Genomic DNA, 20272 nt, shown 5'->3' on the forward strand with positions numbered 1-20272 from the left:
TGGGGGTGCTAACAAGACGAGTAATATCGGCCCTTCTCCCTCTACTTGCTTAGAGGAGATAAAACAAAGTTAGCAACTTACTTAGTAAGATTATCTTTTGCTTTGCCCCTTCCATCCAGAAAGGTATGCTCATATTGTTAAGTAGTTTTCTTAGAAATTTCTGTGGGTACTCCCCAAAAAGAAAAGATCTCTCATATGGTCAGTTGTGTCAAGATTTAGGCAGTTGCGTGTAGCCTTTTACCACTTCTTGGCAGAAATTAGTTTAATTTTCAGGCATAGTGAAAATTGGTATTTAAGCAGTTTGTTTCACTGACTGTATTTCATGATCACACAAAAATGCGTGAATGTATCCCATATTAAAGATTAGTGTGCCAGTTATCCATTGTTGTATAATAAGTTACCCCAAATTTTGTGTCTTCAAACATCATTTATTATATGTATTATTTAGCATTTCTGTAGATCAGGAGTCTGGGCGAGGCTCAGTTGGGTGCCTCTGGCTGGGGGTGTGGGGCGGAGGGAGAGGGTGGGCTTGGGGGGTGGTTCTCAAAGCTGTTGCAGATCCCGCCTGGGCTATACTCATCTCAGAGCTCACTGAGGTAAGACCTACTTCTGAGCTCACTCACTTGCATGTTGAGGCCTCAGGGCCTTGAGGGCTGTTTGCCTGAGGGCCTCATTCCTTGCTGGCAGTTGGCTGGGCCCCCCTCAGGTTCTTGCTGTGCCACATGGGCTTCTCCATGGACCAGTTCCCAACATGGCAGCTGACTTTCCTCTCAGTGGGCAAGTGGAACAGAGGCCACAGTCCTTTTGTAACCTAATCACAGAAATGATATGCATCACCTTTGCCTAATTCTGTTTGTCAGCTGATGTGCAGCCCACACTCTTGGGAAGAGGATTACTCAAGGGCATAAATCTGGGAGGTGGGCATCATTGGGAGCCAGATTAGCCATCAACGATGGAACCAGTCATTTTAGCATGAGGCTAGTCAATGAGGGTTGAAGGATATTCTTCTTACCCTGTCTAGCTCTTATTACGTATTCTCCCCGGGTGGCTCCTTCCAAACACCTCCTCGCTCTTCTGGGCATTTAATTATAGAAGGCATACATGGTAGACAGCAGATTGCTTTAATCTTTTAAAGATTTGTTAGTCTTAGAGCATGTCAACAAGCCATATTGGGTCTTTCTTAAACCTAACATCTTGATCAGTGAATTTGGAGAGTTTTGCTGGAAAGGGCATTGTGTCTGGTGTGATGATAAGTCTGCAGAGGGAAGGGGAAGGAGGCCCCTATAGCTGGTATAATTAAACAGGCTCCTTACTGCCTAAGAAAATAGGTATGCTTCATGCACAGTGGTTGAGGATGGGCATTAAATTAAGTTGGTATATGTCCATGTAAACACCCAAATGAGAGGGATTGTTGTCCCAGTTTGTGTCTCTAACGTGTGTCTACAGGAGATGAACATGTTCTAGCTACCCTTCAACCCTGTGCATATGTCAGAGACTTGCATCTTGTAAATTCTGTGGAAATCAGCTATTTCATGGAAAAACTTTCATGGAGGATGCAACTTTGTTTTCAACACAGTGTTCAAAACATACAAATGGAGGGGTTCCTGGGTGGCTGAGTCTGTTAAGCATCAAAACTCTTGATCTCAGCCCAGGTCTTGATCTCAAGGTCCTGAGCTCAAGCCCTGTGTTGGGCTCTGCACTGGGTGTGAAGCCTACTTAAAAAAAACAAAAACAAAAACAAAAAACAAAAATAAAAACAAAAAAAACAGGGACACTTGGGTGGCTCAGTCAGTTGAGCATCAGACTCTTGATTTCTGCTCAAGTTATGATCATACGGTGCATGAGGTTGAACCCTATATTGGGCTCTGCACTGACAGCACAGAGCCTGCTTGGGATTCTCTCTCTCTCTCTCTCTCTCTCTCTCTCTCTCTCTCTGCCCTTTCCCCCACTCTCTGTCTCTGAAAATAAGTAAACATTTTTTTAAAAACAAGAAAACCCGGGGCTCCTGGGTGGCGCAGTCGGTTAAGCGTCTGACTTCAACCAGGTCACGATCTCGCGGTCCATGAGTTCGAGCCCCGCGTCAGGCTCTGGGCTGATGGCTCAGAGCCTGGAGCCTGTTTCCGATTCTGTGTCTCCCTCTCTCTCTGCCCCTCCCCCGTTCATGCTCTGTCTCTCTCTGTCCCGAAAATAAATAAACGTTGAAAAAAAATTATTAAAAAAAAAAACAAAACAAGAAAACCCATACATATGTAGGCATTAAAGTTTTGAGGAAAAGGTGGCATAAAGAAAATTTTGGTCAATTTTTAACAATGGAAATTGATTTATAATGCAGCTTCCATGCTAAACCTACTGGAAACTTGGAGAAAAGGAATCTGGATTCAAATTTAGAAGCACGCAACTGTGTTTTGTGTGTGTGTGTGTGTGTGTGTGTGTGTGTGTGTGTGTTTAACCTTTAGTTTGACATTTCACCATGTTCCCCCCAGTGCCTGTGTATCCTCTGTTTCTTCTGCATGCAATGTCCTGGGTTCTTCTCCCTCCTCCTCTCACCTCCTAACCTTGCTAGCTCCTTCTATTCCTTAGGGTCTCAGCAGAGAGAACTCCCCAACCACTCAATTTGAAATCATCCCCGGTTCCACCCCTTGTCTTTCATTATTGCCTCTTCTAGGTTTTTTACTTCCTATTTTGTTTATTATCTAGCTCTTCTGCCCCACCCCTCTCTCTCCCTAACACACACGCGTGCACACACACACACACACACACACACACCCCATACACACCATACACTACACACCATACTTAATCACTGTAGGCTCCAGGAAAGTAGGGGGTTTTGTCTGTGTTATTTCTGACTATAACCCCAATGCCTGACACATAGTTGGTGCTCATTAAATATTTGTTGAATGAATGAAAATGAATGAAATAACTTATGACAGTTTCTCAAATAAATCACGTTTAGCTGAGGGCTATTGTTTACTGTCTACCCACCCCCAAAACTGGCATCCATGAGTCAGGGGCTTCTTCCCCAGCTGTTCTAGTACCCAGCACAGCTCAGTGTAGATGCACAGAACACTGACAATGGAAGAATACATGGATTCTCTGGCAAAGGACTAAAAAGGGAAGAACCTTCACTTCTTAGGCGAGAACAGGAGGCCCTGGGCACTGTGGGTTTCTGAAGGGCAGCACCAGTGTCTTCTTCCTCCTCATCTTTCCGTGGCTGGTACTCAGCCCAGTGCTTGGCACAGAGCAGAGTCAACACAGGTTAATTGGATCAGATTGAGTTGAGTTAGGGAAAAGCTCTAACAAAATCTCTCCTGACCATAACCCAGTGTGCTCAGCTTGTGAATACTCCCATGAAGGTGGCAAGGATGGTTCCTTCTGTATTCCCTTCTGCAACTGTTTTGTCAGAATGCCCAGAAGCATTCATTCGTCCATTCATTTATTCATGCATTCATTCACTTCCTCATTGCACTCAGGAGCGTGCTGGGTACCAGAAGTCATGGAAGACTATGCAGGCTTCAGAAAGCTTACCTTGAAGAAAACTCGGGCTTCATTCTCCAGTTTATACAACCTGCCTGAGGTGGCAAAGTAGTTGGAATCAGGCTGTTATAGTTGCTTGGCTCTGTCCTCTGTGCCGGCCTCCACACCACCGGCTTTGAACAGGAGTAGAAAGGTCACCCACTGTGGTTGCAAATTGGCTCTTGCATTAATCCTGGCTTATTCAAAAACACTCAATATTTTTCCAAACTGAGTTTAGAGCTTTTGATTGAAGCCTGAATCATTTACCACGGCAGAGCATATCACCAGTATAGGAAAAACTAGAACTTAAAAATACAAAGCCCCTTTAAGTAATCCAATATAGGATAATTACATTATTAAATAAAGCTGTGGGTCTCAAATTATTCCACTGCCATTGGACATGTAAGGATAATAATGTGAACTGCGCTAAGTGAACAGAGCAAAAAAAATGTTTAACAAGAGGGAACATGTCTAAATCATATGTTTATGTTTAAATAGAGGCTACACAAAACAGGAAGATTTACTTGGTTTCTACATTAAAGCATTCTAAATAGGCATAAGGCTCTTGGTGCTTCTCTGAGAAGACTGCTCTTCTCATTAATGACAGCAGTATATCAAGACTCCATGCCAGATCACCAAAACCCTGAAGAATTCAGACAGCTTCCACCGTGGTTTGCATATACCAACAGGGGCAAAGGGTTTTTTCCCTTCCTCCTATTAGGGTCTTTCTGAAGTAGAGGCTCTGTTGAACTGTGTACCTGGGCAGGAGACAATGTGCCTGTAAAACTAGGTGGAAAAAGATCAGGAGATGTCAAAGGAATGGTCTGGAGTCATTCGGCATATTAGATCACCTGTGTTGGGTGGTAGTTGGGTTTGGGTTTATTGCTATTAGTTTTGCTTTTATAGAATGTTCTTCTAGGTAACTTACCTGAACTTTAACACTGGAATTGGGCTCATTTATCTCCTTTTGCTTATGTTTTAATGGCCAGAGCTAAGAACATGAGTGCCAAGCTAGTTTTTATCATGGCAACCTGAAAGTAGTTAAAAAAATAGACTGTGGAGTAAACACCCTATTTGGCCAAAGGAAAGGTGGCAGGCTCAACCCCTGACTTCACACATCTTCAGTGGATATCAGATACTTGCTTGTTTAGAGATGAAATATCTAGGACACTGGGATGCATCTTCTTGCTTTTCGTGTAAATGGTTTTTCATCTTAGGGAGGAAAAAAAAAACACCTATGTGGTAAATCCAAAAGGAAAGAAGTGAAACTGAGAATTAATGAGATGATATTTCTGGTGCTTTCTTTAGAGATGGGCTTCTGGTCAGGGAGCAGGCTGCAGCCTAACAGGTTTTAGATTAGTGTGTATTAAAAATGTATTTAGGAACATAAAATATTTAGGATTTTTGAATTACTTGTTTGATACGCAAATGCCTTTGGCTATACCATGAAGGATGGTCGCATTACATCTGACAAATCACACCTCAGAGCAGTCTTCTGTTTGCTGACTCCCTCTAATTGTGCCAGGATGGCTTTCCAAAGTTCACTGAGCCACAAGCTTCACCCCAATGTCTGGTGGGAAGGAGGGGGAGGTTGGAAGAGAAGGGGCTGGCTTGGGAAATTGGAGCCCAATACACTAATGAGCCTCCATGGCAAATCCATTTCATCATGTTCAGGGAGTCAAACGAAACCTTAGCACATACTTGAGAAGATATCTTCATCACTCAGACAACAGAAAATTCTTTGCATTTTTAAATAACACATGAATGGCAATTTCTGCCATCTTACTTTGGGGACAAGAACACAATACAAATCAAAAATTAAAATCCCTTTTGTTGCAAAATGACTTTAAATCCCACCCCCTTGACCTCCCAGGACACTGTTAGGGGTGAGTGCCCTTGTCCCAGGTGGGAGTAGCATGGATGGAGTATTACTACTGAAAGGGCTATGGGGACCAGTTTGCCAGGGAGACAAGGGTGCTGCCAAATCTGATTTCTGGTTCCACATCAGTTTTCTCGTCTCTAAAATGGGCCTGGGAACACCTACCTCAGATAGTCTTTGCAGAGATTAGAAGAGAGTATGTCTGCTAAATTCACGGATTAGTGTCTGGACAAAGTAAAGCATTTTAGAGTGTTCTATTCCTCAAGGAATGAGGAGAATGACTTAGAATCCCAGACACTAGTAACTGCTTTTTGCCCTAACTCCCCTTGGAGGTAGCCAGCCGTAGCCACAGGGGTATCATTGTTCCCAAAGAATTAAGAGGAGTGAGGAATACACAGGTGACATATTAATACTGCTCACTCTCACGCCCTCATTTTCAGTCACAGTGACACAATGTAATAATAGTAATAGCCATTATTTCTTGAATGCCTACTCTGTGTTGACCATTGTACTGTGATAACTTCAACATCCTTATGACCCAGTGAGGGGAGGGTTTTTTTTTAATCTTATTTTCCCCCATTTTTTAGGTTGTTTTTGTTTTTGTTTTCTTTTTTTTAATGTAATCTGTATAACCAACGTGGGACTCGAATTCATGACTCTGAGATCAAGGGTCACATGTTCCACTGACTGAGCCAACCAGGAGCCCCGCCCAATTTTTCAGATGAGACCTTGGCAAGATGATGTTATGTCTCAAGCTTAATGTGGACATTCAACCTAGTACAACTGTGTTTGAATCTGGGTCAGCCAGACTCAGAAGGCTGTGCTTTCTAAGTATCCCTTAGTTTCTCCCAACATGGAACATCCAGAGATGGTTTCCATTAAAATCGGTATTTTTTGTCTGCTTTAGGCACAGCACAGTCCTTGGTTCCTTGGGAAGTACAAGAGAAGTAGAAATTAAGCAAAGGTACCTGCCACTAAAAAGTTTCTGCGATGCAGGCATTGACTGTAGAGAATAGAATTCCATGATTCAGCATCAAATACTGGTGCCTAATAAAGATTTAACATTATGTCAGAGGTAATAAGAACAGTAATTCCCAGTTCAGGGACCAACTGAGTGTTGATATAATTTTATTTTGTCTACTCAGGACATTAAAAAACAACTGCTACCATCTATTGTCATCCTCATTTCTGAGGAAAAATGGATATTCTAACACCAGATGAAAGGAGGAGGGATACAGTATTAAGTGGAAAGAGTGTGCAGGGGCCCCTCTAGATCAGCACTGCTTCCTCTTCTCTGCTGTCTTCCCTGTGTCTTTCCCTGGTGTGACTCCAGTAACAGGGCTCCTGGGCCCTGTGGCTTCCAGTGGGGTTTGGCCTTAGAGGTTCCCTGCCAGGACAGGGACAGGAGTGGGGGAGACATGTATTTACTCCCTGTTCTTATCCTGTGAGCTTCCTGCAGGCTGTAAGTGTCCTTCTAAGAAGAGTCACTGCCACCGGGAGAAGGGTCTGCTCTGATTTTGGTAATCATTCACTCCCACTTTGACCCTTTGGCCGAGACGTGATGATAATTGACCTGCCCTAAGCCCAAGTTCCTGTACGATCTCTCTCGAGGTTCCTTTACATCCCACCAACACCTTTGTCATTAGTCGCTTCCTAAAATCTTCCTTGGATTATCATTACACAAGTATTCTATCTATTTCCCACTGGGACCCTAACTGGTACAGAGATAGTCCTTGAAATCTAGCAAATTGAGCTTCATGAAATGTTGGCTGCGTGGTCTTCATTTTTCTCATTTTACGGCTGGCCAGTGAACACTTCATCTTGTCGACCCACATTACCATTCTGTCCTGCCTGACTTTCTCGGACCTCTGACTGGCAACCACGTGCCTGTAGAGTGAAACCTTTTTACTCACCCTGTAGGTGTCCTGTTCGTGGAGCACATTAATGCCTAACTGGGAGAGTGATCGGCCAGACAAGTAGGTGCCTAGAATGACAGTTATCTGAGCGGGGCTTGAAAGCATGAGAGTGGCCAACCCAGCCAGGCCCAGTGGTGGCACCTTCTGCCCCTTGCACACCATGGGCACACAGGCCTAGCACAATGGTTAGGGCACAAGCTGATGTGCTTGCACTGGTCTTTCTCAATGTTAACATTTAACAGTTTTTCTTCATTTTTAACTTCTATCTAGTTGAAAATAGCCCACTCTTGGGGAACCAGTTGGACTATTATTTTGGTTTCACGATTTATTTAGCTAACATCACCTGTTGGTATGCTTGCATTCCCGTTTATCGCATTTCAATTGCTACAATGAATATTTTAAAAATCTAGGATGTTTGGGGAAGATTGAGTTGAATATGCTGTGTTTTCTTGTTCTCATTCCATCCTCCCCCTGCCAACCCCTCTATATTACACTTATGTGTTCATAATCCTTTAAGCTTTATTAACATAGCTGAATATTGTTCTCCTAAGCAGTGATTGGTTATTGGTTACCTCATAGTGTTATACGGAAGGTTGCATTCATTTTCTCTCTTCTGAGGAATGATATAGTCATAAAGATAGAGGTTTCTCTGTGTGTGAGAGAGACGTAGAATTAGATAAGTGGCTTAGATAAGTTGGGAGTTCAAATCTCTCTCATATCACAGCCTACAGGTAAATGGTTCAGGGCTAGTGTGGTGGTTGTGCTCCATGAGGTGGTCCAGAGACCCAACTCTGGGCACCTCCTTTCTGTCTTTTTCCCCTGAGAGATTTGTCCTCATGTGTATGGTCCAAAGGCATATCCATTCCCTTTTAAGGGCATGACTTGGAAGTTGCACACACCACTAATACTCATTTTTTTTTTTCGGTCAGAACTTGGTCATATGGCTGCACCTGGCTATAAGGGAAGCAGGAAAATGATGTGTTTATTCTGTGCCCAGCAATTTAGCAGTTTATTACAAAAGAATGAAGGAGGAATAGATATTGGGGGAAAGCTAGCCACAGTTGGGGGATGTTAAATTTCCCTTGTGTCAGCTAAGATCTTTTCTTACAATAAGTCAAATGGGCTGTGGAGTTCCACTGAGCTTGAGCTCATTCTGAGACATCTAAATTGACAACACGGGGCTGGAATCTAGATGAATTTTTGGAACCAAACTGGAAAGTAGTCAAGGCTTAAAGGTAAATATTGGAATTCCCATGGAGAATATGCAGAGAAAGAAGATCTAGACCCAGACTGCATCTAAGGATATATGTTTCCTACATTTTCCCAGTAGGGAGATGGAAAAAGGAAGAAGAAAAATTGAACAAAGCAAAGCAATGTATAGGTGGTAGATGCTGGGTAGGTGTTCTTCCTGGATCCACTGAGTTTTTGTACATCTCGTGAGCAGAGCCACTGACTGTTCTGGACTTCCCTTTCAAGGATGCTTATGTAATGAACAGCCTTGGAAGACAGAGCTAGTGTCTCCAGCACAGAGGGCAGGCATAATCACTGCCCAGTATTAAAGATTTGGGTTCCCTCTGCTCAGGGTCTCACTCCTATAATGCATCCCACTGCCTGTGCAGGTATCATCTAGCTCTCTTGGCATCTCATTTTGGGAATTAGGTATTGAAGAAGCAACACAAACACGATCCTTTCACTGCAGCTATTGCTGTAAGCAATAAACCATTGTTTGTCTCTGACCAGGAGTCTTGTGTCCTCTGCCAGCATCCATGGAACTGTGGCAGGACAACTTGTAAGATTGAAAGTAGAGTAAAATCTTAGACTCTTCACAGTTCTTAATAAGAGGATGAGTTTCATCAAAGGTAGGGTTGTTCATTATCAAATGCCACTAAGAGGTCAAAGAAACCAAAGAATAAGAAAAGGTCTTGGTTTCACGATACAACACAATGGTTCTCAAAGTTTTTGGACTCAAGACCTTTTGCACTCAAATTACTGAGGACGCCGAAGAGCTTTTGTTTATGTGGGTTATATCTATTAATATTTACTGCATTGTAAGCCAAAACTAGAAATAACTTAAAAATTCTTGGTAACTTATTGAAAACTAAAAATAAAATGACATCTATATGTAAAAAAGAACCAAAAAAACAACAACCCTGAATGTTAAGCTGAATCTCAAACTTTATTCAAGATTAAGTCAAAATGGATCATACTTCTATACAACTTTGGGAAGAAAACATAGAAGCTCTTTGTGACCCAGGATTAGGCAAAGAGTTCATAGGTGCAACAGCAAAGCCACGATTCAAATAAAACAGCTGATCGATTGGACTTAGCCAAAATTTAAAACTTTTGTTTTGTTGACTACACAATTAAAAGAATGGGAAGACAGCTACAGAATGGGAGAAAATATTTCCAAAACACATATCAGACAAAAGACCTGTATTCAGTACATACAAGAATTCTCAAAACTCAATAGTCAGAAAATAAACAGCCCAATTTGAGAAATGAGCCTGAAGACCTCAACCCACACTTCACCAAAAAGGATATACGGATGAAAAATTAACACCTGAAAAGATGTTCAACATCATTAGTCATTAGGGAAATGAAAACTTAAAATGAGAAGCCACTGCATTTATATTATGATAGCAATAATAAGTTAATTAACAAACCCAGTATCAAGGGCTGGCAAGGATGAGAAGCAACTGGAAATCTCATCCATTGCTGGTGGGAATGCAAAATGGTAAAGCCACTCTGGAAAATGGTTTCTACAAAATTAGATATACACTTACCCAGCAGTTCCTCTCCCAAGTATTTATTCTAGAGAATTGAAAATGTATGTTCACACACACACACACACACACACGCACACACACACACGCACACACACACACACACACAAAACCATCTGGTTATAGCAGCTCTATTTGTAATTCACAAAGTTGAAAACAACCCAGTGTCCCTCAATGGGCGAATGGATGAATAATTTTGGGACACATCCATATCATGAGATACTACTCAGCAGTGAAAAGGAACAAGCTATTGATACATACAGCAACATGGATGGATCTCAGAGGAATTATTCTGAGTGAAAGAAGTAATCTCAAAAGATTTCAGATGGTATGATTCAATTTATACGACATTTGGAAAAGAGAAAAAAGATAGCGAGAACAGATCAGTGGTTGCCATGTGGTAAAAGTCATAGAACTATACATCAAAACAGGAAATTTTACTGTAAGCTAATTTAAAAAATAAGAACAGCAATATAAACCCATTATATATATTTGCCACATTTTTATGGAAATTAACCATATTTTCAAAAACAAAAAAAAAACAGTGGCATTGTTTTACATTTTTATAAGCTCTTTACTGTCTAGCTTAATAGAGACAGCTGGATTCTCATATCTGCTTCTGTATTTACTCTCTTGCCTTACCGTATGTCATATAGTCTCTGGAAAACCCCACTATACACTTGAAAGAGAATAAGACTGCAAAAAGCAAGTAATGTCTTAGTATTATTATGATCTTTGTTTTGATTCTATGGACTACCTGAAATAATCTGGGGGATTACCCAGGGTTCCTGGACTACACTTTGAGAACCACTGACACAATACACTGTCCCAAATTTCAGTAATTTTCATGCATCTTGACTTTTTTTTTTGGCTGTACCCACATGTCCTGTGTTTACTTAATGGTTTAGTTCAAATTGACCTATTTTTTAACTTAAATTTATTTAAAGAGGAAACATTCTAAATCTCCTGTAAATGGAAAACCAGTACCACTTTCCCATAAATGAAAAGTTACCACAAAAATAAATAAGCAATGAGTAACATATATATATATATATATATATATATATATATATATATATATATATATATATATGTAAAGTTTACCCGTGAGCCATCTGAACTCATCTCTGCAAGGACTCAGGACAATGAAAATGGGAGTTAATACTGACGTACCACTCATTTATGTTAGCCCATTTAATCCTCAAAATTACCATAAGAGGTAAATAGTATTATTATCCTTTTTTTCTACATACATACAAAATCTTGAAGCATGGGGAGGTTAAAGAAGTTTCTCAGTGTTCCACGGTGAATAAATTGCAGACCTGGGATTGAAACCCAGGCAGAAGGCTCCTGAGTCCAGGATGAATACTCTGTGGGCAGATAGGAAACCTGGGTTTTTGTCTAAGTTCTATTGGAAGTTGGTATGAGGATATGTCATAAAATGAAGGAGGTGGAATAAATCAGGGTGTGCAAGTTTAAATGTTGATTGGCTGTCCGGGGGGCCAGGCAGGTAAGGCAACAGGGAGTGATGGGGTCAGTGGTCAACTCGAGATCTCGCATCTTATCTAAAGAAAGCAACCACTTCCAACTGTTTGGGGGGGACGTTTTTGTTTGTTTGTTTTGGCAGAGATATCATTTTATTTTACTATTTGATTTCATTTTATGAAAAGATGGACGTCTGGATACCTTGTGCAAAGTTTTCCGGTTTTTAGAACATGTGCAGAGGCCAGCAATACACAGGCAGGCTAATTCATGACTAGATCCTTTCCTCTGACATAGAGGATTCCGTGATTCAAAAAGCTGTTTTTTATACAGTGGTAGACACAAAATCCAAATTACAGAAACAAGCCGTTTAAAACAATGATGAAAGGGGATATGGGCTCCGATACGTCTCAACACAGCCTACATAAATATTGATCGGGAACTGGGTTAATTGAAAAGCCAAGGTACATTAATAGAATAACAAAGTGTATTTCTTTGTGTTCCTTTTGTGTTGTATTAGAGTAAATCAGCAATATTTATCCAGTGCTAATTCTCGGTTTGCAGAGAGCTAATGTAATCATGAGATGAGCTTATTGAAATTCTTTTCTTAGACATAGAGGCTTGCCCGAGAACGGCGTGTATTAAGAACTTTAGTCAAAGCTTGCTCAGAATAGTAAATACGAACATGTGATTTATGCCATTGTGTGTACAAAGCAATGTTTCCTGAGACATTTTCTATATATATGTTAGCTGTTTTGTTTTTTGGGCTGGTCTGCTGCTTCCCCCTCCTCCGCTTATCAGATTTCCTTCTAAATCCTGGCATTTGACAATGTTGCAGGGCCAGTTTCTCTGTGAATCCACAGTAAAACATACTGGTGGTTTCACAATTAATCCAAACTTGGGTTTATGGCTTATGTGTGTTTATGTGAATTCCTGCATTTGTTTTTATATATATGTGTATATTCATAAAGTCTGTTTCTGAGAGAGAGAAAAGGAGGGAGAATAAAATCTATAGACTGAATCTTGAAAGATGGGTTTATTCATCAATGACATCATAAGGATTGTATTTTCTCTTGGTTAATAAACTGTTTGTTTGGCGGGCGTTGTAAGCCAGCCAGCGCTAGTCATGCCATTTCTTGGAAAAGATCTGAAGCAACTGGTAATTGACATGATAATCATTTGATCATAGCGCTATTTGAAAATAACACTCATCTCCAAACTTGTCTCTTCTAAGGAACCATATTTGGTAACATTGTTGCCAAATTCCATCTTTGCCAATGTTGAGTCTTCTATACCATGATACTTAATTATTTTCAGTATATTCTAAACTTGATTTCTGGTGTGCCCTGTCCAGAAGCTGTTCCCATATGCTTTGAAACAATATCCAGCCTGAATTTTCATTCTGACATTTAATAATCACCATGTAATAGCTATAAAATGCGTGACAACTACAGATCTTTTATTTCAAGAGGATGGTGTAGTGAATCTGAGTGAAATCATCCATTGAAATGGTACTTTGTAATATGCCCCATTGTTTATAAAGTATTGAATTTTTTTTTTCAGGAGCAAAGGATAAAAACAGTTTCCACTTTGGGTCCCATTCAGGGGAAGTTCATATTTAATCATGATAAGAGAAAGGACTCCATTACGAAAGTTTTACTTTTCATTTTTGATAGAGTATTTATTTTGCTGCTGCCTAACAAACTTTGTTCTCAGAAGCAGCTTGGAACTGGATGAGGAAAAGTGAAATTTTAGATCCTACCTTAAAACATTTTTAAAAATGAAATCCAGGGTTTCTCATTGTGTGAAGCTTATCTTAATAAACCCTTTTTTGTTTGCTTTGGAGTAACGTGTGCAGTACTGTGTGTGTGTGTGTGTGTGTGTGTGTGTGTGTGTGTGTGTGTGTGGAGGTGGGGGGCGGGAAGTAGGAAAGAGTCATGTTTAACAGCAAAATTAGCCAAAATCACTTGTGAATTCCTTTTGTTTAATAGCTTAGAGACATCTTCCTGTTGTTGTTTGTCAAAAATATTTCTAAGATTTTGTAAGCTTAGGGGTTTTCACAGCTAAGCTTTTCTTCAGAAATGTGAAGTAAAAGAAATGAAAGAAGTCAGTTCAAGTTGAAATGTCAAATGCTTCAAATAATTTAACTTAAAACCCAGTGAGATGATCTTCTTAAGCTTTTTTCCAAGGAATCCTTGGGTAGGAGAGGCCTTCCTTTGCTCCATGGATGGATCTCTATTAAATATCTTGCTAGATTAATTCTGAGTCAGAAAAGTTGGTTGTTTCCTGGAAGCAATTAGGGATGCTTAAAATTCAAATTTATGATCCATAGGAGAAACTTAAGTTTCAACTACTTTTCTTAGATTCAAAGGCTTTCTCCTCACTCACCCTCTTTCTTCTTACCCCATATGTATTAAAAGAAAAAAAATCAGTTCATTTCTCAACTTACAAAGTTTTTAAGAAACATGAGAATGTGTAAGTTTCTTTCAGTGGGAAGCACATAACATTTATGAAGTATTTCTTTTGGGATTACATCACAGTTTTATTTAATTTTTAGGACAAAAGTTAAATTCAATATTTGTGTATAAGCCAAGGGAAAATGTACCATAAACATAGGAATTTGGGGGTGAGTCAGAGTTCCAAGAATCCCAGATTTACTTAGACCATTTATATAGAGACAGGCTAACCATTAGTCACCTAGTTCTCGCTTTTTACTTTTGCAATTAACTGCACCTAAAAATTAGCTTTCACCTGAGTGGTCAGATAGGCAGCATGGGCTTTGGCAGCTAGCATTAAAAATAGCTATCAGAATTACTGCTCTAATCATATAACAAATATATCTTAAAAAATATTTTTCAGCTAGACAGCTAGCAGTGAAAACCCATTGAAATGAAGCGAGCTATTAAAGATACTCTGTCACCAAAAAACACACTGTTTGCTCGTGTAGGGCTAAACCACTCAAATGGTATTTCAGATGGGCTTTGTTGAAAATTTGTCATTTGCCTCTCAACCACCAATAATAGTTTTGTTCTCCCCTGACCACCTCTTGTAGGATGAAGTCATTGCTGTTTCCGAAAAGGTAATCGTGAAGCTTGAAGACCTGGTCAAGTGGGTACATTCCGATTTCTCCAAGTGGAGGTGTGGCCTCCAGGCTGGATCGGTGAAAACCGAGGCCTTGGGAAGGAATGGACAGAAAGAAGCCCTGCTCAAGTACAGGCAGTCAACCCTCAACAGTGGGCTCAACTTCAAAGACGTTCTCAAGGAAAAGGCTGACCTTGGTAAATAGAATTTGTACTTCCAAATCTAACATGTGGGCGGATACAGTAACCTACTTTTTTTTTTTTTTTTTTTTTTTGGTCATAGACTTTTCTGGAAATCCTGCCATATATATAATTTTACATATAAAATTTCTTTAGCCTCAAAGGGTCCTCGGAACACCTTATGGGCACGTAGTCTGGGTGTGTAAGGGATGGGTGTTAACCTGCCAGATCACAGGGCCTTCTTGACGTGGAGCCCTGTGCTAGAACCTGGGGGATAGCACACGTGACCTTAGGCAGCTTCCACGTGGTGTCAAGGCGTGAGACTTAACTAGGACACCTGAAATAGAACTAGTGAAGAGTTTAAATATTTGTTCTAAGTAGATAGTATGACATCTATTAATACCATGTCAGAATTTCATGTTTTCATGTTGGGTGGAAAATGAAGTGAGGAAGAGAGGCGAGTGACTTCATGTGGAGCAGGAGAGCAGTGTCAATGCGGGGAAGCCACTGGTTGGCGACTCATGGCGTAGGTTTCCCTGGGCTTTTAGCATTCGGAGATCACCATGAACGTATTTTTTTCTTTCCTTCCCTCCCTTATTCCACTATGAGTTTAAAGGAGAACTTGAGATTTGGAGTAGTTATTCTAATTAGTGTTCGAATCCTGACTCTCCTGCTTATTAGCCGTGTTTTCTGGGCAATTTGTTTAACCTCCTAGCCTCAGTTTCCCTATGTGAAAAATATGAGAACTTTACAGGGTCACTGAGATGTAAGATACAAAGGGTTTCGGACCGTGATGACTGGTATATAGGAGGGGCTCCATAATTAATTCTATTGCTTTTTCTTAACAGTTTCTTCTCCAGTGCCTTTCTGTGCCCTTTTCTTGTGTTTTGTTTTTTTTTTTTTTTCCTCTTGTTTGTACGTCCCTCTGGCATTCAGTGACTTACTCTTCTAACATTGCTCAAGACCAAAGTTGTTGACCTCTGATTTAGACTCGTTATTTCCTCTTTAGGCAAAGAGGAACTTCACTTTTAACATATTAAGGCATCTTTTTCTTTCATTCTGGCACAATGCTGATTTTCATAGCCCTATTTTATGCCTTAATGTGACAACTTCCTGTTTTTTTTTTTAACCTAGGATTTAACTATTACGACAAACCTAGACGATTTATTTAATTGGCATAAAGACACTACATAACAACAGTAACTGTCTTTCATGCGATTCTGATTTGTGATGAGTTGTACTGTGCTTTGGGACTCATATTAATATTTTCTTGCAGTTTGAATCAATGACCAACAGTTTCCTGTCATCTTTTGGTAGATGTCAGGCAGTAATATTTTGGACATGGCGGCCTGTCATGTGTACATTTAGAGAAAATTATTTAATCTGGTGGTTTTATTTTAAAGCCAATAAATTGATTTCTTAAACTTCCTATATATTCTGTTACACGTCCCAATTTTATGAACACACAAATGACCAGTCTTCTGACCTGTGCTAATGCTGAATAATAATACATCTGTTGTATTCTTTTCCTAATGTATGATCTAAGTTGTATTGCTATTGTCTTATGTTTTCCTTAACATTAAAATGTTTCTTTTGTTCGTTTGATTTTTTTTTTTTTAGTTATGGAATATACTGTTACTAATAAAAAACTAAACAGGAAACCCACAGGGGACAAAAGGATGTGTAGATGGTTAAGCTTCTTGTTGCACATATAAACAAGAGTATTTATAGTGGAACTGTTTTCTGTTTAAAATTGATAGTTTATTAATGAATATGAAAAGAAACTCAATCTCTTAATTCTAACAAAAGATTTAGAGGGTTTGATCTTAGTGAATTCTAAAAAATGTCCATGACCTATTTTTTAATAACTGATTTCAGAAGAAATTGATTTATGGTGAATATTCAAATTACTTACTGGTGTTTTAACTCTAGCTGTTCATTAGACTCACCAGGGGAATTTTGAAAATAATACTGATTGCTAAGTCCAGCTTCCCCAAATTCTTCATTCAGTGAGATTGAGACAAGGCCAAGGAATGTGTACTGATAAAAGACTTTCTAGGTGATTCTAATTTTTTTTTTTTTTTTTTTTTTTTTGGTCTCATTTGGGAACAGCACTACAATTAGTGCTGAAGAAGGGAAAATAATCAACAGGAGATTTGATTGGGAGGCTCTCCTCTGGTGAACAAGAAACACCATGTACTTTTCCTTTCTTTGTTTTTTAATGTAAAATACCCCTTTAAGGATAGAATTTGGGGCCTTGAAATTCTACTCAGTTGGTATGAACTGTGGGGAATTTGAGACAAATAGCTTTTGTAATTGGAATGCACACTGTGTTGTAATAATGTGGAAAGAGAAACAAAAACTTTCCTTAATGTAATGAGTTTCCATTATCTGCCTGATCTAAGGTTTACAAGTCTACATTGTTAGGATTTATATTGGGGAGATAGGGGGTGTCATTTGCTGTACGCATTCCTGTCCCAGCAACTTTCTCTTCAACCTCTTCCTTTCTCTGTCTGCAACATCAAAATATTTGTTGTCTGTACTTTTCTTTCTGCACAGTGGTTTTCTTATCTCTCTTTCTCTTGGCCACACTGAAACCACTTCCAATACCACATTGTTAATGGAAGTTCACACACTTATTAGGTTTTTCCTTCTGTAGAACACTTCCAACTCCTCATTGTTCTTACCAAAGAAAGAAGATGAACTCTGAGATTACTTAAGACCCCCCCTTTTTTTTCTGGTGGAAGTAAGCAAAGAATGGAAAGATCTCACCTTTCTGTGGCTAAAATAAAACTCCAGTACGTTATTTTTTTAACTGAAGTATTTCATCACGTTAAAACATCAATAACAACATACTAATTAGGTTGACTCTTAAAGAAGGGATTCTATCATCTAAAAGCTAATTAAGGAACTCTTCTTGCTCAACGTTTAGGTAGAATAAGCTCCCTTTAATCCCGGTTTGTGTCACTTCCTGTCCCTCTCTGAATAGTAAAAAAAACAAGAATGTTCTCACAAATGTGTGTCTGCCAACAAATTAATACTCCGCAAAGAGAAACTCTGCCCCAAATGGCAGCTTCCAATAACTGCTCTGATTCAAACCACAGTTCTAATTTTTTTTTATCCCCTTCCCCTTTAAGGACAATATTTGCGGATATCATATTTGCTTTTTACAAAATCTCTGCAGTTTTCGTTTAAGATTCTAAATGGCTGGTGATAACATGACACATCTAGGTAGTGGGAAAGACAACAATCTTCAAAAACACTCCTGAGATGTGTTGCAGCGCCTTCGTCCCCTTCCCTCCTCTTTGTCCTTTTCAAAGAAAGAAAGTTCAGTATGAAACCAATTCAAATTATGACTTTACTCAGTGAGATGTTTTACCTTCTGTCAGTTTCATACTGAAGTTTATAGAAAAAGAAAAAAAAGAAGAAAGAACTGTGTTAAAATAGAAGGGTTAAGGAATGTATTATTCATAAGCATAACGAACACAGGAACCTGTTTTTCCAGAAGAATCGGGTTGATTAAATCATTCACTACACAAGCTTCTAGTTATTTATTTTTGTCTTTAGAATTACAGTACTTAGCTTTTGTAATAAAGTGGACTTGATACCCATATTTGGTATGACAGTTGGAAGTAGTCAAATGAAGAATTATTTCATTTTACGAAATTTTTAGCAACTAAGGAATATAAACACTATCAGTTAAACATAGCAAACTTGCATTTTTTATTCCTTGGGCTATAGTTTGAAAAAAAAATCAAATTATTTTATATAACACTGCTTCTTACAGAGTTCCTTTAAGTGAAGTATGAAAGCTGCAGAGTAAGCTTTATTGGCCTATAAATATGTCATTATAGTTGGACTACATTTATATGCTTTGGATTGTTGTTTAAGCCAAGAAAATATGTCTCTACAGGTTGACTTTTTATTGAAACCCTTTGAGGCATACAACAGAATGTATTTTAGGCCAAGGTTATTAAAACAGCATTTTTATTTTTTTGCAGCAGACTCATTGTCAATTATGCTGCCACAAACTGTCTGTGGATGGGCAGTTATAAATGGTTTCATCTCCAAATGTGTCTCTAGAAAAAGAAAGAAAAGATAGAAGCATCTGAGCTGAAATTGAGAAGAGAGACCAAAGGATGTGGGTGTGGGTACAGCTGAATTTAATGATGGGGGTTCCCTCAGTTCAATTTCTGTTTCTAAAGGCCCATCAGATTGAGAAAGTGTGGCTTCCCCCTGTCCCTTCTGGTGCTTGGATTTTACTGTACTCTGGGGAATAAACAGCATGGTGGTTGAAAGAGCAGTGGATGGGAGGAGGTCAGGAGACTCTTGGCTCTACTTGTCCTGTAGATCTGTCACTCCCTGGAACAGTCAGCAGGTGTTTGTGCCTTCAGGTTCCTTGGATGTAAAATCGGTGTAATAGTGTGTACCTTGCTTTATCTCCCTGGATTTTTGAGAAGGTCAACTGGGGACTAATTAGTTAGTGTCAATGGCAGCATTTGTGATACTGAAGTCCTAGTATTTTCACCATGTTACTGTGAGAAGGAGGTTCTATATGATAGGGAGCTATGTGGTATGATATTAGTTTATTTGTCCCTTTTGAACTTCCTGAATCATGTGGTCTAGTGTTTAGGGCAGGGTTTATTCTCATTACTGTCTGCCTCAATAGAAGACAGTTATTAAAATCCTTCTGGTCTTTGCTTTAATATATTATATATAATATATATTATATATGTATTTATTTATATATTATATATAATGTGTATATATTGTGTATATATAATATGCTTTAATATATTATATATAATATATATTATATATGTATTTATTTATATATTATATATAATGTGTATATATTGTGTATATATAATATGTGTATATATAATATATAATATCCATATATAATATGGTCTTTGCTTTAATATATTATATATAATATATATGTATTTATTTATATATTATATATATTGTGTATATATTGTGTATATATAATATATATAATGTATTATAATATAATATATATTATAATATATAATATATGTAACATATTACATATTAAATAGATTACATATTATATATTAAATATATATTATGTGTATATGTATAAATGTATATAAATTATGTGTGTATATATAATGTATATATATTATATGTTGAATATATAATATATATTAAGTATATATATTATAAATATATACTATGTATATACATTATGTATACATGTATGTATGTATATATGTACATATAAATTATGTGTACATTAAATATAAAATATATGTATGCATTTGTAAGTTTCTTTACATATAGATTTTTTTTATGTTGTATAACTTTTTTCCTTTTGAAAATTTTGTCAAAATAAACTGGGCCGTTAAGTGCCCAGTAGTATAAATGACTTCTCTAGTACTTTTAGTTAGAAATTAACTATACTGCTTGGAA

At 38.5% G+C, this 20272-nt stretch overlaps 1 protein-coding gene across 1 annotated transcript in view; it reads left to right on the forward strand.

Moving 5' to 3' along the window:
* Positions 1-20272, forward strand: part of ARID5B (AT-rich interaction domain 5B) — a 180130-nt gene that overhangs the window by 17068 nt on the left and 142790 nt on the right. Inside the window, exon 3 of the mRNA XM_003993966.6 lies at positions 14629-14854. Within this exon, the coding sequence (XP_003994015.2) occupies positions 14629-14854 (226 nt within the window). The remainder of the gene's footprint in view (positions 1-14628; positions 14855-20272) is intronic.

Source organism: Felis catus, chromosome D2 (genome assembly GCF_018350175.1).
Source record: "Felis catus isolate Fca126 chromosome D2, F.catus_Fca126_mat1.0, whole genome shotgun sequence".
Lineage (NCBI taxonomy): Eukaryota > Metazoa > Chordata > Mammalia > Carnivora > Felidae > Felis > Felis catus.